The 23,630-nt window shown below is 41.1% G+C and overlaps 1 protein-coding gene across 2 annotated transcripts; it reads left to right on the top strand.

Moving 5' to 3' along the window:
• Positions 1-303: 303 nt before the first annotated feature.
• On the top strand, positions 304-23,395 carry LOC146549166 (brevican core protein-like). Of its 2 annotated transcripts, none has more exons than XM_085262407.1 (14): positions 304-499; positions 6,493-6,575; positions 6,690-7,067; positions 7,523-7,697; positions 8,796-8,923; positions 9,320-9,613; positions 11,690-12,541; positions 12,916-14,760; positions 20,569-20,676; positions 20,882-21,040; positions 21,130-21,212; positions 21,985-22,129; positions 22,264-22,446; positions 22,603-23,395. In XM_085262407.1, exons 1-14 carry the CDS (start codon positions 480-482, stop codon positions 22,701-22,703), a joined length of 4,554 nt encoding a protein of 1,517 aa, XP_085118533.1. In that variant the 5' UTR covers positions 304-479; the 3' UTR covers positions 22,704-23,395. The 2 variants fall into 2 exon arrangements, with proteins under 2 accessions (XP_085118533.1, XP_085118532.1); XM_085262406.1 differs by having other exon boundaries at positions 306-499; positions 22,600-23,395.
• The last annotated feature ends 235 nt before the right edge of the window (positions 23,396-23,630 follow it).

Genomic DNA, 23,630 nt, shown 5'->3' with positions numbered 1-23,630 from the left:
CTCCGGGATATGTGACTGTGCTGCAATATCAATACCTGCAGCAGCTTCAGCAGCTCACTCCGGACCGCTGCGCTGACTGCTCTCCCCTCACCCTGGTTCATCCAAGTGACGCTCAGTGAGTTCTCCGCTTCCCTGCAGTAAAAACATGCAGGTCATCTCCTCTCTGCAGGCTTCACTTCATAGCCTATAACATCGGTTTCTTTACTTGTCATCCCTCCCAATCCCCCTTGACAGGCATGCGCCATCTCCATCCCGATTGTTGGGTGAAAAAGTGGGCAGTTCAGGGTTTCATATCTGGCGTCACTTTCTCCCAACTCCCTCTTTTCTCCCCGAGCCTCTGAGTGTGCCGGTCCCAGCCACCGTTTACCTGCGCAGAGCATCCAGAGCCGCTTTTCCCGTGACAGGACAGTCGCACTGCAGCACGCTGACAGGCGGAAAATACTCTTTACAGCAAAGAAGTGCAACCTGCATCAGCTGAGATGCTGCTGAGAGTCATCCGGTAGGCTTACCGTCTCTGTCTCTTTCTCTCCCTTAAGGTCGATGGGTCAATGATACGCAGTAGATGATGCGATTTGGTCTTTCCAAAGTTCTTTTGAATCTCCTGTGTCAGGTTAAATGGACGTATGATTAAAGACAATTATACTCATTGCCACTTAATTGCGCTGTAGTAATTGATGTTCTCCGAAAGGTCCTAAAATTAATTGTAAACTGCTGTCCCCCACTGTGTTTAAACCGTGTTTCCGTGTTTTACGCATGCACACCTATAAAGGTAAAGGAAGGATAACGGGCTATTTTAAACGCATTTACTATCAATTTGGACTCCTACAAAGCCCCCCCCCTGCCATTCAAAAGCTTTTCCTGGGATTTCACACTCAGTGCTTTTATTTGCCCTGTGGGAACAAAAAGCTGCTTTTTGTTTTAAGTGCGTATTTTAACTCTTCACTCGCTGTGGTCCACCTCAGGTGGAGTTCAGTAATGGACAGGTAGAAAGACAGAGGGCAAATTGAATGATGAAGCAGACTTTTAAGGATTTCTTTCTTCTGTTTAATAGGTTTGTGGCTCTCTGGTCAGATTTGAGCAGATATAGAAAGCAGTGGTGTGGTTATGCTGTAATTTCATGACAGAGTAATCATGTTATCATCTTCCAGTGGGATGCCATCGAATTGCTGGACCACAACCCTCTTCAAATCCTGATTTTATATTGATCTCAGCTGCACAGCTTAAAGTTTAGTGACTGTCTTGCACAGCTGCAATTCTCTCATGTGGACAAACTCTGTCCACAGACAAACACAGGCAAACATACAACAAGAAAAACCCACAAAAGTGGCCTTCCCCTCTCTACATGTTAAATTGGTCAGTACACAAAAAAATCACAAAGTCAAAACTAGCCACAGTCACAGCTGGTAAAAATGTGGCTCACAATCTATCTAGAGATCTGACCCAAACTAGAGTGATGAACTCTACACTAAATATAAGATGAAATGTAAAGCATGGTGGAGAATGGACGGCCATCTGCTCCAATTTAGAGCCAGATATGTTGTTGATCCTCCACTGCACCAGTAGGTTGTTCAGCTAAAGCTATAGTTACAGAAGTTGTTCTTGTTTTTGTTGTTGTTGTTGAGGATGAGTTGCACTCAGGTGTATAATTAGATAAATAGCAAGCTTTGCTCAGACCTCTGAATCGCTGCTCATGTCAAAATATTCAAAATGAATGAACAATCCTGGCAATTCAAACTGAATATTAAGCTACTGCATATGACGGAGGACAACACATTTGTGCCCCGTGACACAAATGTCATGCAAAATAACCCCTGTGAGCCAAAAGTGCAGGCTCCAGGGTGCTTGAATAGCTCTGTTGCCATACCCACCTAGTATTCAGACCTTCTTCTTGAGAGGGGCAGCCACTCAAAATAAGATTTATTTAAAGGGGTTCTTCTCTAAAAGGGAAGGAGCTTGTTTCAGAAAGCAGGTAAGCTGAAAGACTTTGCAGTGTTTCTAACTATCGCTCATGCAAAGCTACTTTAGTAGAGTCTGTGTATCTGAGTATTTGAGTGCAGATTTGAGCTCAAACTGCAGGTGCCTGACTCCTGGGCATGTTTGCCCTGAACGAAGAAAGTGATGCGTCTCAGAAAGCAGAGCCCACCTGATCCTGAACACAAGCGGAAATCGCCTCCTGTGTATAAAAGGACAGCTGTACAGGCTGAGCTTCATCTGTGGATCCACTGAGTCAAGCCTAGGATCAGGTGTTTGCGCAAAACACACTTTAATTTGTTCCCAGACAAAGTGGGTGGTGAATCAGCTGGTGGGTGGCTCTTCCAAAGTGGTAATCTTGTAGACAGGAGACAGACCACTGATGATGTAGGGAGTTGGAGGTGTGGTGCTGAGTGAATAGCCTCATTTACCAACTCGCTCTGCTGTTAAGTGTACAGTAGCCAGTGTTTATATTCAAAGTCTGGGTTTGATGTTTCTGAACTGAATCACCTCCTTTGACCCTGCCAAGGTCTCCAAATGAAGTAAAGACTGACATTAAGTTTATTTGTTTTGAGCTGGATGTAAAAGTGGTTTCTGTCTGGTTTAGGTCAGGCAAATGTCATCAACATAAATGGATTTGTTATTAAGGCAAATAGCAGCAAGAATGTATACTTGTGGGAGTCAGTTATTCAATCACAACTGTCCAACTGAATATCCAGCTGCTGACCAGAGTTCTGGTGTGTAGGGCCAATAAATAAAATTGATTTAGTTAATATGGTTTAAACTTCTTCCAGGTCAAACATCTTGTTCAATGTTAATTGCATTAGGAAGCAGCTGCTGGATAGAGTATAAACTCTGTGCTTAAATAATTTTTTCATACACTAGAAAAAGAAAAGAAGTTGAAATAAATGAACAGGCTGCTTTATGTTACATTTAACTTCTGTTTACATGTAGTCTGAAAACTGAAATCTTAAATATTAAAAGAAGGAGAAGAAAAGAAGACAACAAATAGACCATAGTTGCAAAAACTGTGCATTTTTATGGGACCCTGTTCTGTTTTATCCTGGACATATCCCTCCTAAAGCCAGTTCCAGCTCAGCACTCCTCCAAGTTTACAGCACATCAGTCAAACTGACATGTCTGAGCTGGCTAAACTGGGATCAGGAGCCTCTTCCTGGTTTGTGTGCATTGACACTGATGCAGGCTGCAGAGGAATGTCTGTGCAGCACTGACAGGGATGTTTGCATAAAGTTGATGAGGTTTATTTAACGCCAATTTCTTATGTTTTCTTTTCCATAAATGCGTTAGTCTGTAGCTGATTATTCCACAGAAGATTCTGGATTAGAATGCCCTTTTGGATAGAGTGCTGGCTGCAGTTTGTGGGCCGTAGCTGCAGTGGGTGGCATTGATTTCAGCTTGACTTGTCTTCACTGCTAACCTCACTAAAACAAGCAGACCTGCAAAGTGCTTGGCGAAGGCGAGGCCGAAAAATGCGATCTAAAGACGGCACAAAACAACCAGCAGCAACTAGGATTTTCTCTGCTGTCATCAATCTGAAAGCACAAACCGGTATTTAAGCACACTGTCACATTATACCATTTGAATCAGTGTGCGGGGTCTTAATGTGGCCCTTTCTTTTGTACAAAGCCTGCCCTAGAATGATTCTTAGTGCTTTGAAACTTCCTTCTCCATCAATGAAAGGGGTGAAAGAAAGAAAAGAGAAAAAGCAAGCAAGTGTGCCAGTGCCCTGTCCTTTAATTTTCCCTGAAGCCCTTTGTAAGGGACTTGGTATGAAGTGAAAGCACAGTGTGCAGCTGTCCTCTTGGCCCGCTCCTCGCTTTTTTTGTGAAACGTCTTCTCAAGAATACTAATAGTGATACCAGCATCATGGAGTCCACCCAGCTGGCAAGAAAACAGACAACAGTTATTCTACCATCAAAGAAGGCCATTTAATGTGACACAAGTTACTGAGCTGTGTGTGCCGACTCCTTACCAGGGATCTACTTGATATACAGGAGGTCAATTCTTGTAGTACCGTACCTTGCAGAAGACAACTAGAGGCTCTGAGGCTCATATTGAGAAAGTTTATGGAAAAAACTAAGTGATGTGATAACATATATGGCTGTTTAAACCATCATCTTTAACGCTCTTTGCAAATTACAGCTTTATTGGATCGGTGGTATCAGCAAAGCACTAATCAGTGTAAAAGCTCCACCTTCCTTAGCTGTTAATGACGGAGATTGTGATCTCCGTCATTACAAGAACAGTAAAAATTTAAGATTATCAGTGGTGTGATTGTTGCTACTGCTGGACTCGATGTGTTGGATTGTCTGCGCTGGGTTGGGGTTTAAAATTTGGCATTGTAAAAACACACTGGTCTTCCACTAAGAAACAGAGATCCTGTTAGGCACCGGATAGTCATGCTGATTAGAGAGCGAGAGGGAGAGAGGAAATTTAAATCCACCAATCAAATGTCCACCAGCTGTCAGTTGCTTCCACCTGTGTCGCTCAAGCCCGGTTAGTTACCATGGTCATGGCATTTTGTGTAACTCAGAGTATCCAACCGTCCAAATCTCTCAAACGAGCTTCGCTCACCTCTTGTGAAACTGCTTATATCCTCTACACAGGTTTAAAAAGCATAAGGATCCCAAGTCATTGCTCCACAGTATCTGTAATTTTTTTTAATGTTTCTGATGTTAAAATTGTGGTCGCAGGGGTGAGATAGAAATAGAGATCACTTTCATTTTTCTCCAGAAACCCTCGATCACTCAGATGCCTTGAGATCTAAAAGTGCAAGTCTGTTGACTTGGAGGAACAGAGCATTTGAAAAAAGACTAATTTTCCTATGAGTCAGTGATAAAATGACATGTGTGGCATGAAAATTGTGGCCTCTGCCACAATTTTAAGTTTCTGCTTCTCCCACTATGTCAGTTAATCACTCGGTATACTGTAAATACTAAACTTTCTTTTGAAAAAAAACACAAGCAGGCGTCACAGGTTTTTACAGTGCTTGAACTGTGTTTCTATGTTTTTTTTGTACAGCAATATACAGTCAGATTGCTTGCTTTGCAATGGTGCCACCGGTTATTACCACCAGCCTCACATTGTACACATCCTCGTCATGGTGCCAAAACAGTTCTGACCCATTTGGGCACAGAAGGAGACCAGGGAATCCTCTGGGTCCTGTGGTTTGTGGGCTGGGTCTTAATGCGATCAGGATTATTTAGGCGTCTGTCGTTGATGCTCAGTCTAGTTATGCTGTTGCAGAGAGCATTCTTCTGTTGGGGGAGAGTGCTGCCATCGTGCTGTGCTGTTCGTTTAGGCTGAGCAGAACATTGCAGTATAATGAGATTATTAATGGTATTTACTCCAACTTCAAGTGTTGTGGCTGAAGTTAATACTATAAAGACTTGTATTGTACAGTGTAAAATTTCTGTTTTATAATAAAAGAAATTTCTTATCCGACAACTTTAGGTAGCAAGATTAAAGGTCTAACCTTGCACTATCAGTGTTTCTGGTGAAGTGTGAGGTTGGTTGAATATGACACTGACAGGAATACTGATGAAACACCTTGACGACTGTTGAAACTGTCCAGTATTTAATTGTTTTTCAATGACGGCCCAATCAGGAGGTTGTGTGAAGTCGCTGTGGATGTCTTGCCACGGCTGCTGGGTTAATAACAGGGCCAGGCTGGTGACGGAGAACTGGCAGGATGCCGCTGGGCTGAAACGCCGTGTCATTAGCTCATGGAGGTGATGAATGAATTGTGGTCAGGAACCTCTGCTTCCAGCTTCCTTTCGAAAACCAGAGAAGTTGGTCTTTTATACTGTATGGCTGAGCTTTTTTTGGGACACGTGTGTTTTACTCAGAGCTTCTGCTCCAAAGTTACAACTTAAAACAAAAGGTCTTTCTCACAAAATTTTATAGTTATTGTATTTTTTTAATGTTTAAACTCTGTTGCCAGTTTTCTAGTGTGCTCAGCTAAAACTAATCCTGACTTATAGGAAAAAGGCCTGCTGTAAATTGTAGTTTTATGAGAACCATAATGCTCAGTGTTTGTTGAAGCAGTTTCACTGATGTGTTGAGGCCAAGTTTATGGTAAATTTAAAAGCTCTGGTATTATACTGAGACCTGTTTCTGACATTTTATGGGATAGAAATTACATTTGTGCAGCTAATAAAACATTATTACAGCTCCTTTATGTCAGCGGGATAACACCAAGTCTGTTCAATATAATGTGGATAGTTATTTCAGTCTTTCAACTGATATCCTGAAAACTGAAACTGAATCCCTCAGTTTTCTTATGTGTCTGGGACATTTGTTCCTTCTTATAGGTTAGATAAGATAAGATGAACCGACACAACATATGACCTCCGATGTCAGAAATCATTGTACTTATTAAAAATCCATTTTTATTTAATTCTACATATTTGTGAAATTGGAAGAAAAATATCTGCTTTTCTTCTTCATTTTATTTATTTTATTAATATTTTATTGTGTTTGCCTTTTTAATCTCCACAGACATGTGCAGATACTTCCACTTCTTTATGCAGTCTGCCATCTCACACTGGCCTTTCCCACCCAAACTCTACGGTACACATACGGTACGGTGTCTACATTTCCCCTGATCACTTTTTGATTCCATAAACAGAGACTACAAAAGTGCATTGAGAAGTGGGAGCATGATTCACTTTTCTTTTCTTTTTATTAATTTCCAGATGAGGTGGAGCAGCTCCACGTGAGCATCCCCCACTCAGGACCAGTTGTTGCTCCACTGAGCAGCTCCATTTCCATCCCTTGTGTGGTGTCTCTGTCCCCCATCTCCAACTCCACCTCCGCGACGCCTGTTGTACCGAGGGTCGAGTGGTCAGTCATATCAAGGGGGGTTGAAACGCAGATCTTAGTGGTACAGGGTCACAAGGTGAAGGTCAATGAAACGTACCGAGACCGAGCGGCGTTGCTCAACTACACCTCCTTCCCTGATGATGCGTCACTTTGGTTGGGAGATCTGCGCTCCAGCGACTCGGCTCACTACCGCTGCGAGGTGCAGCAGGGCCTGGAGGACGCCAGTGACCTCGTGGAGCTCAAGGTCAAAGGTAACGCGATGAAAGACATGGCTCATTAGTAAAGTTTGGGGTAGATTACACAGAATTATTAGAGACTGTGTTTTTTAACTACAATTCTCAGAAAAAGAAAGAAAAACCACAAGAAGGATACTGACTCTGCTAAAACTCCTGTGTTTTGAAATCATATCGCAGTTTGATTATTGGTTCCACACTGTGATTTTGGTAAGAAAATATCTGAATCTCTCATCTTAGTAGAATCCACTGAAAACTGCCTGAACCCAAAGATACCCAATCCTCTGTGTAATGATAATTAATGAGTTGTTTCTAGTTGTGTAGCTCAGTTTCCAGCTCAGTTTCTTTCCATTTAGTAAGATGTCTTTGTTCCTGGAGCTTTTCCAAATTATTGACTTAAAACAGTTGAAACAGGTAATGCAGTTAATGTATTTGTAGGTATGTTATTATGTGCATGCTGTGTGTGTTTTTAGGTGTTGTGTTCCACTACAGAGATGCTTTGGGTCGGTATGCCTTTACCTTCCATCAGGCCCAGAGGGCTTGTGAGGCCATCGGGGCACGAATCGCCACCGCCGACCAGCTGCTTGCATCTTATTACGACGGATATGAGCAGTGTGACGCGGGCTGGCTCGCAGACCAGTCTGTCAGGTATTTCATCACCTGTGTGCCCTCTGTATCATGCTCACAGTACAACTTATTAAAAAGACAGAGATAGATAAAACATATCTTACAGGCTCATGCAGCTGATATAGATGTTTTTGTTGTTTTACTCGACTTCTTGATATAAGTTTGTAATCACTGACGTCTTCATCGGTCAGACAGTGTTTCAGAGGTTGCTTACTTACAAAGTATAGCGGTACCGTTCTCCACCTGCCCCTCAGGTGTGCTTCACATCTCAATATAAACAAAATTATCTTACTATGGTAGCAACATTACAAAACAATGTCATATTATACTTACCTAACATAAGAAACCACTCACCAACCTCTAAACTGACCCATTTATGCACCTATAACAACTTCATTAGCAACACACTGTCCACCCTCTTTAACTGTATAGTGCAATATTCATTTCTGTTAAACATACACCCATACAGTAAAAGAGGCTCATGACAATAAAATCTAATTTATATGAATGACACCATCTAACAATGATGTAAAAAAACATTTTATATAGTAGAACAGCACCTGAGTATTGCAAGGGACCCACAAAACTAGTTTACTGTATTTAGAGACTATATCAAAAATGTAATGTCAGTTAAATAACTGTATAAATGTACTTAAGGCAATGAGATTTGAAACTATGTGTCAAACCCACAAGATCAAAATGGCATGCCATTATATGCATGTTGTCGATATACATAGGTAAATTGGAGTTGGAGTGGAGTGGAGTTATGAAATCCTGTATTACCTACCATCCATCCATCAGCATAAACAAAGGAAACAATAAAGTAGCATGGGCATGTAGGCCTTTTAGTATGATAAAAAAAAACACCCAGACTCTTAAATAACATTATAGTTATTGTATATAGTTATTGTTATATGTAAATACATTATATTTGTGTTGCTCTATAAGTACCCATGTGTGAGCTGGTTATTGAGTGGCCACAGAGTAAACGTGTCATAACATTACCAGTTGGTAATGTTGCAGATTTACCAAGCTATCGCCAAATGCAGCATTGATGTTATGTCACATGTTTGTCGAGTCTTAAGTGAGGATGATGGTTGTTTTGCTGCTTTGTTGCAGGTATCCAATCCAAGTGCCTCGTGAAGGCTGCTATGGAGACATGGATGGGCAACCAGGAGTGAGAAACTATGGGACAATGGATCCAGATGATCTGTTCGATGTTTATTGTTATGTAGACGAAATTAATGGTAGGAATTTAACAGTTTAATAACTTCTATATGTAAATAGTAGGATTTGGGTTTTTTGTTTTTTTGCCAGTAGGCTTAATGCAATAATGATACATCTGGCCTAATTTGTCAGTAAGTCAAATTATACATTTTACATTTGGAAAACGGCATTAGGGATCTGTGATGGACAATAACTATTACAATGATTTTATTTAGTTCAAACATATAATTATATGTTTTTACTTTCTGTAGTGAAATGTCATGCGTCACATCAGATAAAAACATGCCACTTACTATATACAAATATCCATTATAAATTAAGACTGGCACATAATTGCAGTCGTGCCATTATGTGCCAGCATTTTACTCACTTGTATCCAGAAAAAGTAAAAGACTGAACAAATTTTCTGTCTGTAGGGGAGGTTTTCCATGACTTCATCCCACAGCAATTAACATTTAATGAAGCGCAGTCGTACTGCAGAGCTGCAGGGGCAGAGCTGGCTACAACAGCACAGCTTTACTTGGCTTGGAGTGAAGGACTGGACCATTGCAGCCCTGGCTGGCTGTCTGATGGCAGCGTACGGTACCCCATCATAACCCCAAGGGAACGCTGTGGGGGTGCTCTGCCTGGCGTCAAAACTCTCTACCAATTCAGCAACCAGACTGGCTTCCCAGAGCCATCCAGCCTTCATGATGTTTACTGTTTCAAAGGTGATAATGTTGTGCCTTTAAATGCAAACTGTTGATTGTTAATTTGACAAAAACTCTAAAGTGGACCTTTTATGATTTTCCCTTTTTTGGCTCATATTTACTCAGTTTCTCCCTGGGATTAATACAGTTTCTCTAATTTGATCTGATTTAACAAGGCCACAGTTTGATATAATAACATCCTGCTTCAGATTGCAATAAATACCTGGCTTCAAAAAGGTCTGGTCTGTAATCTACAGTGGCTTGCAAAAGTATTCGGCCCCCTTGAACTTTCCCACATTTTGTCACATTACAGCCACAAACATGAATCAATTTTATTTGAACACGTGAGAAGTGGAACAAAAATCATACATGAGTCCAAACATTTTTTACAAATAAATAACTGAAAAGTGGGGTGTGCGTAATTATTCAGCCCCCTGAGTCAATACTTTGTAGAACCACCTTTGCTGCAATTACAGCTGCCAGTCTTTTAGGGTCTGTCTCAACCAGCTTTGCACATCTAGAGACTGAAATCCTTGCCCATTCTTCTTTCCAAAACAGCTCCGTCAGATTAGATGGACAGCGTTTGTGAACAGCAGTTTTCAGATCTTGCCACAGATTCTTGGCTGGATTTAGATCTGGACTTTGACTGGGCCATTCTAACACATGGATATGTTTTGTGTTAAACCATTCCATTGTTGCCCTGGCTTTATGTTTGGGTCGTTGTCCTGCTGGAAGGTGAACCTCCGCCCCAGTCTCAAGTCTTTTGCAGACTCAAAGAGGTTTTCTTCCAAGATTGCCCTGTATTTGGCTCCATCCATCTTCCCATCAACTTCCCTGTCCCTGCTGAAGAGAAGCACCCCCAGAGCATGATGCTGCCACCACCATATTTGACAGTGGGGATGGTGTGTTCAGAGTGATGTGCAGTGATAGTTTTCCGCCACACGTAGCGTTTTGCATTTTGGCCTAAAAGTTCCATTTTGGTCTCATCTGATCAGAGCACCTTCTTCCACATGTTTGCTGTGTCCCCCACATGGCTTGTGGCAAACTGCAAACAGGACTTCTTATGGTTTTCTGTTAACAATGGCTTTCTTCTTGCCACTCTTCCATAAAGGCCAACTTTGTGCAATGCACGACTAATAGTTGTCCTATGGACAGATTCCCCCACCTGAGCTGTAGATCTCTGCAGCTCGTCCAGAGTCACCATGGGCCTCTTGGCTGCATTTCTGATCAGTGCTCTCCTTGTTCAGCCTGTGAGTTTAGGTGGACGGCCTTGTCTTGGGGATCATTTCTGAATGATCGCTTGAACAGTGCTCCGTGGGATATTCAAGGCTTGGGAAATCTTTTTGTAGCCTAAGCCTGCTTTATATTTCTCAATAACTTTATTCCTGACCTGTCTGGTGTGTTCTTTGGACTTCATGGTGTTGTTGCTCCTAATATTCTCTTAGACAACCTCTGAGGCCGTCACAGAGCAGCTGTATTTGTACTGACATTAGATTACACACAGGTGCACTCTATTTAGTCATTAGCACTCATCAGGCAATGTCTATGGGCAACTGACTGCACCCAGACCAAAGGGGGCTGAATAATTACGCACTCGCCACTTTGCAGTTATTTATTTGTAAAAAATGTTTGTAATCATGTCTGATTTTCGTTCCACTTCTCACGTGTACACCACTTTGTATCGGTCTTTCACGTGGAATTCCAATAAAATTGATTCATGTTTGTGGATGTAATGTGACAAAATGTGGGAAAGTTCAAGTGGGCCGAATACTTTTGCAAGCCACTGTATATGATGGCATCTGTATATGAAGATAACCTGGTAATCGCAAACACAGCTTGAAACTTGGCTTGAAGGGAGATGGGCCCAAACATATTGATTTAGACAGAGAATGAACTGAGAGTTCATATCAAAGCCCATCATCAGATAAATAAGCATTATTTTGACTGTTATGACTCATGAAAAGCTACTCTAGAAGGGAATAAAAATATGATGTTGGAACAATATGTAGTGCATATTTAACAAGAAAGAAAGCATAACTAGATTTGTTTGTTCCATATTTCACATGTTACATTTAATTGTTTGTCTGCTCTCTGCAGAAAACAGAAATGCTTCCACTGACTCTCCGATGGACTATGTGGGCACAGAACCTGAAGACATTGAACACAATGTTGTTATTCTTACGGAAAAATATCAAGAAATTCAGTTGAACCAACTAGCAGAACAGGTGGAGCGAGAGGCCCAGAGCATGCTTGAATCATTGCCTTATTTTACTGTCTCTGTAACTACAGAAAGCCCGGTTGATACACACCCAATGCTGATATCAGACACAACAGAGTCTCCCCTCCACACAACGCCTGCACTACACGAGCCGCTCGACCAAACTTTATCTCCCACAGAAATGAGCTACGATTCCCAGCATCCTACAGCACTGATGAGCAGCACTATCACAGAAACCCACAATTCAGCAGAGAACACATCATTTCTGCCCACTGATTACAATGAAACATATTCCAGCCAGAACTCGAGTCTCACCTTTCAGCAGTCTGAAAGACCCACATTTGAGCCTGAGATGCAGAACCAGACAGAGCCAGACACAAATATTGAAGTAAACACAGAGCCATCTGGAACTCTGAATGAGACCAAAGAAGTACAACAGACCACCCTGTCTTTTAACAAATCAGAACCCAACTACAGTGAGACCGACAGCAACCGTACTAAAGAGGACAGTTTATTGGAGGCTACTACTTTAACCCTTAACCCCATGGTTGAAGTGGAGCTGGAGGAGACCCGTGTAGACTCTGAGCAGATGCTTCCCCCAACTGAGGCCTCAAAAGAAGAAGAAGAAGAGGCAACACTTCTTACACAATTATCCCAAACTACTGAATCTACTCCAGAGGTGCTAACCTCAGTGTGGGCTCCTTTGGATGGTTCTGGAGATATTTCTGAAGGTATGTGCATGTCCCACAAAAGTTCAAACATTATTATCTTAGATAAATTACTTTCTTGTCAAGAGTTAGGCTAGCATGAGATATCCATGTCACATTTTATGTTTTTTATTATAATAGAAGAACTAAAAGGGTTATATTCTGGACTACCTTCTGGCTAAGAGCTGTAACGTCCTAGAGTTTGGTCACCTATGTGAAGAGGGCAGATTTTGTTACCTTCTGAAAAGCTAGCTGTTTTCCTGTTTCTAATCGTTTTGGTCTGAAGGTCAGAGATTGACAGTAGACTTATTGTTTCTTCTAATTTTTCTCATCCAAGCAATTAAATATACTTCTCAAAAACAATATGTAATCCCATAATGTTCTATGCTCTTTTCCAGAAAGCAAACTCGATATGAGTCCAGCCAGTTTCATCTCCACATCAGATTCCTCAACTTCTGGCTTCACCACTCACCCGTCTCCCATTGCTTCTGCCAGCAGCACCCATGCTGAACCTCAGACAGTGGTTCCACATTTGACAGCCTCATCTCAGTCACCCCTTTCTGACAAACTGGGCTTGGATATTCTTTCTACAGCCTCACAGCTGTGGGAGTCCCCCAACTCTAAACAGGAGGGAAGTGCAAGCTTAGAAATTGAAGACACGCTCAGTTTGGAAAATGAGGATAAAATGCTGCCCACATCAAAATCTGAAGACCTGCAAGTGTCTGGAGCAAGTTCAGTTACCACTCGCTCTCCAGACGTCTCAAACACTTCTCACTCATCCACCAGTTCGCCCACAGCACTATATCTAACATCAGGCTACAGAATGTATTTGGATACTGTGACCGATACTTATGAAGAAGCAAGTGGTCATGTACCTGATACACTTAGGACCACCCTTCAAGAAGACATAAAATTTGCTCCAACCTTTGAAGGTGAAGTGTCTTTAACTCTTGAAGAGGAAGCCAACATTTCCGTTTCTCTGGAAAAAGAAATAAAAATTTCCCCAACCCTTGCTCTTCAAAAAGAAGCAAATTTTTCTTTAAATTTTGAAGAAGAGAACATTGTTTCTCCAACGGTTGATTTTGAAGAAAATGTTTCCTCAGCCCATGAAAGTAATGCTGTCCCAACTGCTGTTTTTAAAGATGAAGAAGCTAATATTACGCCTACCTTTGAGTATGAAGAAAAGATAAATGCTTCTTTAACCCTTAAAGAGGAAGCTGATGTTCTCCCAACTATTGTCCTTGAAAAAGAACCTAATCTTTCCTCAAACATTAGCTTGCAAGAAAAGGCTAACACTTCCTCAGCTCTTGAAAAAGAAGCCAATATTTCTCCTACCTTTGAGTATGAAGAAAAAGCCAACACCTCTTCAACCCTTGAAGAAGAAGCTAATGTTTCTACTACCTTTGAGTATGAAGAAAAGGCTAACACGTCCTCAGCTCGAGTCTTTGAACAAGCTAATGTTGCTCCTTCCTTTGAGTATGAAGAAAAGGCTAACACGTCCTCAGCTCGAGTCTTTGAGCAAGCTAATGTTGCTCCTTCCTTTGAGTATGAAGAAAAGGCTAACATGTCCTCAGCTCGAGTCTTTGAACAAGCTAATGTTGCTCCTTCCTTTGAGTATGAAGAAAAGGCTAACACTTCTTCAACCCATGTCTATGAACAAGCTAATGTTAGCACAGCTCTTTTTACTGAGAAAGAAGCTGATGTTTCCTCAGCCCTAGAAGAAGATAGTGATTTTTCCCAAACTGTTGTGCTTGATGAAGACGAAGCCAACGTTATCCCAATCCGTGTCTTTGAAGAAGAGGCTACTGTTGCCCCGACCCTCGAAGATGAAACTAATGTTTCCCCGACATCTCAAGAGAAAACTGATGCCTCTGAGGACTTCGCCATCTTTCCTTCCAGTTCTCAAACATCCAAGTGGGATCTGTTGACCAGCACAACTCAACCCCAAGAATCTCGCAATGAGTACAGCCAAAAAACCTCCACAGCAGCTTCAAGTTCTTCTCGAGGTACAAAGCCCACAAAGACGACCACTGTCGCCACCACAACCACAACCGCAGCTACCACCACCACCACCACACACCGGTCCAGACACACCTGGAGCCCAACCACCACCACCCCCAAAATGTTGATACCACCAGTGGGTCACGCTCTGGAAGATGTTGACATTACTTTCACCCAGCCGCCAACTCTGCTTATCATGCCCAATGAGAGGGCAGCCGTAGGCGGTACTGGGAAATCTTCAGGTAATGTTAATGCCACTTTCATCAGTCTAACCGTCCTCTTCCTGCTCGACACAGTGATGCACTAAAACTCCTCGTCTTTCCTCTGCCCAACCTGCCTCTGCTCCATTTTCTGTAAAACACCCGTCCTGCTTTTCAAATGACTTCCCACGTTTTTTTCACCTGTTGTCTCAGCAAGCCCACTCACCCTTCTGACTCTTCCCACTTCCCCTTAAACACTCCTTACTCCTCTCCTTGTGACTCCCCCGCTCTACCCTCCAAGATTCTCACACTGGGACAGCTCCCATTTGACATTTGTCCACAGTCCAGTCTTGTTATGCATGATGTTTTTTCCTCATCCAAAGAATGACTTCTGTGAAGTACTGTATTTACTAGTGTTTTTGAATGACGGGTTTCTTCTCCAGTGAGGACCTGCCAGAGTGATGGTTATAGCTAAATTCATCAGATTTTATTTGTAAATCATCCATCTCTGGACCAAACAGGTGCAAAAGATATTATAAAATCATTTTCTTCTTGCTATCTTTCAATTTTCATAGTATCTTTTCCATTAATTGGGAAGCAACATAATAAGGGACTTAATCGTTCTCTGGAAAGTAACAATTACTTTGAATGTAACAGCACTGACCAATGAAGCTGCAGTAATGCTTTATATTTAAGTCTTAACTGATTTTCTTTCTTCCTTTTCATTGCTGTTTTAGTCACTGTGGTACAAAAAGCACAGATTATTATGTTTACAAGCACAAAACCTTTTCATTGTAGATTGCACGAGTGTTTGCATTTAGCAACATGTTCACGTGTCCTTTTGTCATTAATGTTTCATACTCGACTTAAAAATTGTTGTTTAATCACAGTTGTTCTAGATTTGTATTGTGTTTTTAGGTCTAATAATGATAAAGGCAACAAATCTTTATTGGTTTCTTGTCTTACCACAAGTTGATAAATGCATTACTTTATATTCCTTCCCTTTGGTACATTCGTTTTTTTGACTTCATGTGGCAGCTGTGGATATTGATGCATTGTATGGAAGCTTATTTGTTCCACAAAACAAACAAACAAACATAAAACACAGTTCTCATGGTTTTAAATTCATCTTTTAAATGAAATATTTTTGAATTTTAATTCTCTTATTTAAAACTGCACTTTATTTTTCCATTGGAGCACTTGGCTTCCATATAATCGGGTTTATTGAATCTTCAAAAGAAGCAGCTGCCATTGTGGACTCAACTTCAAGAAATATGGGAAATTTAGGATGGAAACTTATTTAAGAGAAAAGCTGCTTTTAAGCTCTTAACATCCACCAGGTCACCAACAAACCATTTAAGGCTTGACTTGCATTTCATCAAGCACAGTTTCAGAAACTGGAAAAAGTCGACTTCAGAGTTCTTCTATTAAGATTTCCATGTGGGTATGTCAATAAAGGCCACTGACAACCTGGTGTATGTTAATATTGTAAGTCAAACACTATTCAGAATAATTCAGCTTTTGAAAAAAAACTAAGATATCGTGTGGATCTTGAGAAACAAAATATTTACACTAAAAATCTTTACTGAATGTAGAATTCGAGGTAAACGAAATTGAGAACTGTAGATTCGAAATCACAGCAAAAAAAACATTTAAAAAAATCAAAATCACAGTCGGATCCAACTTGTCTCATGATGTAGCAGTAATGTTTATTGCCCCATGTGCACTCCTGACAATGTGACAATGTCTGGTCATGCTCCTGACTCGATGGCAGGTGGTGTTGTGGGGGATCTACTCCCAGACCTGAATCTCAGAGGCTCTCAATAAGATTCAGGTCTGGGGGATGTGTGGGTAAATCAATGGCATCAACGCATTGGTTCCCCAATAACTGCCTATACACACCGGCCACCCACTCTCAAACCAGAATGCGTAATGTTTGTCACAGCTTTTCCAGACTTTTTCGCCTCTGTCACAGAAGCTCAGTGTGAACCTGCTCTTTTTTGTGAGGTTAAAACGGCTACAGTGGTGGACCTGCCAGTACTGGTGTTCTCTGGCAAATGCCAATTGAGTTGTACGATGCTGAGCTGTGAGCACAAGTCCCAGTAAAAGATGCTGTACTGTCACGCCACCCTCATGGAGTCTGGATCTGATGGTTTGATCAGAAACACGCACATAAGTAACCTGCAGGAGGTTAAGGTTTTTGATAGTGCTTCTCCTGTTCCTCCATCCACATTGGAGCAGAAATTATTTTGCTGTTGGCTTAATGCCCATCTACAGCCCTGTCCAGCTCTCCTCACCGAAAAACATGTGTACTGGTATCTCCTCCACACTCAATAGTCACAATAGTCTGTGGCCGCCATATGCCAAACCTTATTACTTTAATTTGGACCCAAGCGGGCTTTACTTGCTGTTGTTTTAACCTCCTGAGACCTGAACTCTTTCATGGCATGCATTTTTAATTTCTCTTTGCTGTTTGGGCTGATTGGGACCTGATGAATATAAAAAAACAAAGAATTACCAGATTTTTTTTAACCTGATTTTTGTTTCTGAGAAAAATGAGATCCACATATGAGGACATTCATTTTAAATTTCGATAGCGCAGTGGAAGTATAATGTCCTCGTAAGTGGATATTAGGCCCTTGTAGAGCAAAATTTTGTATTTTGGTTTAGACAGCCCAAAATGTGATGTCCACATACAACACATGTGGATGCCAGGTCCTAGGAGGTTAAGTAAAGTGTATATATTTTAAGTAAGTAAGTAAGCTTTTCATGGTTTTACTCCACAAATGGACTCATAAAGATGAAAAATATGGAAAACATGTGCATTCTCCAAGCTGCACTTCTATTACAAGACAATTTTCAAGCATCCAAACTGTTTGCCTTCCCCCCAAAAACCTCAGTATTACATAGATTAGTGCATGCAGAAGCCTTTCCTATTTCTCATACATAATTTCAGCTTCAGCACCATAATTAAGCCTTTTTTGGGGTGAATAATGATCTTTATACAATGGACTCTTCATGGTGATAAAATACTGCAGTCGGCAGCCTAAAGAGGAAAGGAGGCAGAGAAACACAATGAGAAAGTCATCAATCATTCAGTAATTGAAATTACTAGCCTTGCATTGTCGTCTGCAGACAAGTTATTGTTGTGTTGTTTGACAAAAGGGAAGGAAATCGGCTCACAGATGGAGCCGTGAATCTAAACTCTGTTTCTGTTGAAAAGCAAACAAAAACAAGTCTCAGATGTGAACACCGTCACAGTATAAAGTTTCATTTTTTGATAGGTAAGACTTGAAAGGCACCTCAGTGGTTTTCCATCCACCATCTGTGTATTCTTCATCAAAACTGAATGATGGTTTAACTTTGAGTGCACGTGAATCTCATTTGATTCGTGTAAAGCAGTTATTACCTTTCATACACACGATCTGAGCAATGAAAGAGATTTCTGAAGAGAGCAATATGTGGGGATAATGACAGGCAGCACATAGTTCTTGTTTACAGGGTGTCAAAGGAAGCAAACAAACCGAATCCACTTGTAAAATGTTTAATTCCAGCTTGAACACTCATGGTTTCGTTTTTCCTTTGTTTTACAAATTTAGAAAAGCAAAATGAAGCTTCAGAAGTGTTTTTCTCTTTAGATATCATCTGATTGTGATAAATATAACAAGATGCCAGTAGACATTCCCCAACCCCCCTGCAGACCCAGAACTAGATAAGCAGTTAGGAAAATGGATAAATATACAGTACACACGAAGTATTCACAGTGCTTCACTTGTTCCACGTTTTGTCCTGTTACAGCATTATTCCAAAACCCACTAAATTCCTTTTTTGACATTGAAATTCTACATACAATACCCCATAATGACAAAGTGAAAAAAGTTTGCTTGAAATTTTTGCAAACTTATTAAAAATCAAAAATCAAAAATATAACATGTACATAAGTACTCACAGCCTTTGCTTACGACTTTTTTGAAGAACCTTTAGTAGCACTTAAAGCCTCTTTTTGACTATGATGCTACAAACTGGGCACACCTGTTTTTGGACAGTTTTTTCTTTGCAGAACTTCTGGAGCTCCATCGGGCTGGATGGGGAGCATCGGTCCGCAGTCATTTTCAGATCTTGGGTTGAAGACTGGGCTCTGGCTGAACTAATTAAGAACATTCACAGAGTGATCCCGAAGGCACTCCTTTGTTTCTTGAGTTAGTGCCGAGGGTATTTGTCCTGATAGAAGATGTCCAAGGTCCACAGTACTCTGGAGCAGGTTATCAACAAGGATGTCTCTGTACATTGCAGTATCCTTATTTCCCTTGACCCTGACTACTCTCCCAGTTCCTGCTGCTGAAAAACATCCCAGCATGATGCTACCACCACCATGCTTCACTCTACGGATGTTATTGTCCATGTGATGAATTCTGTTTGGTTTCTTCCAGACATGGCACTTCATGTTCAGGTTAAAAAGTTTAGTTGCCTTTTAGCAAACTCCAAGTATGCCCTCATGTGCCTCCTACTGAGCAGTGGTTTCAGTCTGGCCGCTCTACCATACAGGCCTGACTGGTGGAGTGCTGCACAAATGGTTGTCCTCACAGGGTAATGCTGTTACTCTGTCAATGTGAACAGAGTGGATTCTTGGTCACCTCAATGATTAAGGCCTGTCTACCCCAATCGTTCAGATTGGCCAGGAGGCTAATTCTGAGTCCTGGTGGTTCCAAATTTCTCCCATTTACGGTTGATGGAGGCCACTGTGCTCATTGGTACAATCCTGATACAATCCTGTCTTGGCGCTCTACAGACAGTTCTTTAGACTTCATGGCTTGGTTTGTGCTCTGGCATGCGCTGTTAGCTAAGAGACCTTATAAAGACAGTTGTGTCTTTCTAAATTGTTTCCAGTCAATTTAATGCACCACAAGTGGACTCCAACTAAGTTGTAAAAATGTCTGACTTTGATGAACAGTGGAAACAGTATGTAACGTAGCTAAATTTTCAGTGTCAATGCAAAGGCTGTGAATACTTTTATGTTTTTGCAGACATGTGATGCAAACAGGGAATTTGCAGAGTGCCTTCTGGTGGACAAACTATGCAATGTCAACATTTAGCACGGCTGAAGGGTGTTTCTTTAGTTTTTTTCATCTTTTTAAAATTTTCACTTATAAATGTACACAATTCAACATTTTAATGAAAAGCAGCAGCAGGTCAGAAGGTGGTCAGTTGAATATTACTGTCCAATGACTTTAAAAAGGGCATGTTTTTCTCATCTCATCATCTCATCTTTTGATTAAAATGGTAAACAAAGCAAACAAAAGAGTTCATTGTACCACTGGCACACCAGCAAATCAGTGCATACCGCTTAATAAAATGACCAGTGGGCCCTTTTTTTAATTGTTAGAACCACAGGGCTCCATATTATAGGAAACAACCCCCACCCCCCCAACATTAATACATCCATGTCTAGATTCCCTCTTCCACAAGATTTTTGAGAGCGTTTATTACTAATGAAGAAATGAAGAAGAAAGAGAAGGAAGCATCGCACACATGCCAGAAGAAGATTTGACGATTTTTCCCTCTCAGGCCACGCTGTAAAGGTTCTCCTCTGCTGCCATCTGTTGGCTAACATCGACCCTGATGCCCTTTAGTTTCTAAATGGTTCCTGCTACATTTACTTACAGCTGTTTACCTAATGTCAGCATACGTGCTTCAACTGCCTTCTAATTAACACAGGCACCAATTAGACTTACACATAAATGAAGGCTGTCTTCCTGTACATGTGTAATTATTCAGTTACATAACAAATGAGTCTTTGACCAGTGGTTTCAGGTGCACAGTGATTTAAAGTTGCCCTCTGTTGTGTTTCAGATGCCTGTTTGCTCAACCCCTGTCTTAACGGAGGCACCTGCACGGACAGAGGTGGTCACATTAAATGCCTCTGTTTGCCGACGTATGAAGGAAACTTCTGTCAGGCCGGTGAGCTCGCTTCTGCTCTTTAATGGACGTTACATATGATGGGAATCAGCCAGAAGTTTCCAAACAAAAATAAGCCAAGCAGTAATTTTCTTACAATGCAGCCTGAAGTGAAAATTATATAATTATTCAGTATAAAAGCCTGCAGATACATCTGAAGACTCTTGTTGGTTTGGCTGTCCTGTTCTCTTCTCTGTGATGTTTTCAGACCGGGAGCGATGTGAACCGGGCTGGGATAAATTTCACGGTTTCTGCTATCGACACTTCAGCCAGCGTCTGAGCTGGGAGGCTGCAGAGCAGCATTGCCGCATGATGGGAGCTCACCTGGTGTCCATAATAACCCCTGAAGAACAGGCTTACATCAACAGTAGGTTTCCTTAACACATTTGGGAACGAGAAAACAATGTGGCTTTCATTTCTTTCCTCATAAATTCAATTCCACTTCTTGGTCAACAGACAACTACAAGGAATACCAGTGGACCGGTCTGAATGACAAGACCATTGAGGATGATTTCCACTGGTCTGATGGGAACCCACTGGTGAGGAGGTTTTATTATGTGTGCAAAAAACAAAACAAAACTGCAGAGTACAAAAAAACAAAAACAGGGAAATGCTCAAACTGGAGAACCAGACACCCGGTGTATTAATTAAGATCTACTTTCTATTTATCAAGATTCTTTTTCTTTTGCAGCCACGATAACTAAAATATATTGTTTCTTTGTGTTTGCTTCGTGATTAATTTTAGTTGCCTTGTAGTCTATTTAAGTTACTTGGAAGTTTTGATGTCAGATTGCATGCTATCCAGCACCTGTGCTTAGTTACATTTTTCTGGGTTCTAGAACATCTGAGGGTGACGGGGAATGAAACACTGATGCATTTGCTAGGCAGGCACTGAGATGTGACCGTAAAATTGAACCTAAAAGGCAATTATGTCAAGTGGTAGCACAAACAACAAGGGAAAAAAAAAGACACAGTGAAAACAGTGAGGAATCCAGCGACCCCTTGTGAATAAGGGAGCATCTGAAAGTAGCACATCTGTAGGTTATTATTTATGATGGCCAGGATGATCATGAATGAAAATCTATTATCATAACGAGTTTTGCTGTTTATGTTTTTCTTTTTGAAACCTCTTATGTAAGACACAAACCAAGCAGGATGCAGGAAGGCACCAGACTATTAAATATTAACTACCTCAAAGAAGAAGAGGAGAATGAAAACATTATGTATATTATGCTTTTTCAACTATTTCTATTGTGATTATTGTTTCTTTGTATACACATAAAAATAACATACATAACACATACCTCACAGCTTTATGAGAATTGGTACAGGGGTCAGCCAGACAGCTACTTTCTCTCCGGAGAGGACTGTGTGGTGATGGTGTGGCACGATAACGGACGCTGGAGCGATGTGCCCTGCAACTATCACCTTTCATACACCTGCAAGAAAGGCACCTGTGAGTAACACTAATGGGACATCATTAAGAGCACTTCATTACTCATTAACTCCCTCGTGAGCTTGATGCTTCGAGCTGTTTTCTACTTATTCTAGCCCAGAGAAGGCACTTAAGCATCTTAACTCCTCCCACAGCCTCCTGTGGACCACCACCAAGGGTCAGAAATGCCTCCATATATGGAAAAGCTCGACAGACTTACGAGACCAACGCCGTGGTGCGCTATCGATGCGCAGAGGGCTTCCAGCAGAGGTTTAACCCCCTGATCAGGTGTCTGTCTGGAGGGTTCTGGGAGAGGCCGCAGATCCTCTGCTTGACTGGTGAGATAAGAGAAAAATCAAGAAAAGACATGAAACATACATTTAATATTCAATCGTCTTTTAATAGCTGATATGAAGTGATTAATAAATGTTAAATTAGAAGAAAAAAAGAGCAAATTCAGTCTTAACCACGGTGATTTTTTTCTAATTCAGAAGACGGGGGCCTGCTGTCAACGACCGACAACGATTTTGCTGCAGCCGAAGATGATTTTGAGGCCACTAAAGCGACGCTGCAGTACTGGGACATCAGGTTCTAAAAGTCAGCCGTGCTCTTCTTGTCTTGCTTTCTCAAACTTTGTTACTGTAACGTGACAGGGTGTAAAGAATCAGGTGCTTTTTACCAATGAACCAATCAAAACAGGATAAAAAAAACCCCACAGACGCACAAAAAGACACAAAGCAAAACTTCCCACCAGCCAATGAGAACAAGACTGAGTGCACAGGCAGGGAGATGAAACGCCCTATTTCTTGTCCTTTGTAATATTTTCTACCGTGTTTGGATAAGTATGCTTTAAATAGTTAGCAAAAAAAAAAATCAAAAATTCTCCAAGTGATTCCCTGTTAAATCCCTTTGACTGAAAAGAAATAAATGTGTGAACTGTTTGTTACCAGGTCAGCTCTAAATCTATTTTTTCTCATTGTTATATCAAGAACCTTTTTAACAAAATGGTGCTAAAGTCTTTGAGACATTTGTAAAGTATCCAGTAGAAATGTTTTGCTGTTCTTTGTGTCGTCTTCCTTCTTTGTCAAAGATTCCTAAAACTCCAAAGTGAACCTTCAACAAACGCTCAATAAATACTGTACATAGAGTCCTTTTCAAATGATGTCCGCATTTTCCAGAGAGAAACTTTTCGTGTCCGGCAGACGCAGTTTTGTTCGTCAGCTTTATGTTGTAATAAAGTTTTGTAGAACAGAGCAAAGAATAAAGCTTTCTCCTATTTCACCTTCAGTGCTGTGTGTAGACTTCATGTCATGTATTGTATTTTCTGCCAGTGTGTTACCTGAAACTACAGTCGTGAGAAAGGAAAAGTACACCTCTGTCAGTTCTGAGATTGTCCGCATCAGGACATTAAAAAAATCATCTGGTCCTTAGCAGGTCTTAAATTGATTTAAATACAACCTCAGATGAACATCGTCACATGACATATTACAGTGTGTCAGTATTTATTTAAAAACTAAGCCAG

The sequence above is a fragment of the Mchenga conophoros genome, linkage group LG22 (genome assembly GCF_057382185.1).
Source record: "Mchenga conophoros isolate Kocher_MC1m ecotype Shallow Benthic linkage group LG22, M_conophoros_male_GT1.1, whole genome shotgun sequence".
NCBI lineage: Eukaryota > Metazoa > Chordata > Actinopteri > Cichliformes > Cichlidae > Mchenga > Mchenga conophoros.
This window is presented reverse-complemented; position numbering and strand designations above follow the sequence as displayed.

Coding starts and splice junctions, on each gene's coding strand:
- LOC146549166 (XM_085262406.1), top strand. CDS start 480: ATGCTGCTGAGAGTCATCCG. Junction 7,068..7,522: donor CGTGGAGCTCAAGGTCAAAG/GTAACGCGATGA, acceptor GTGTGTTTTTAG/GTGTTGTGTTCCACTACAGA. Junction 14,761..20,568: donor CGGTACTGGGAAATCTTCAG/GTAATGTTAATG, acceptor GTTGTGTTTCAG/ATGCCTGTTTGCTCAACCCC.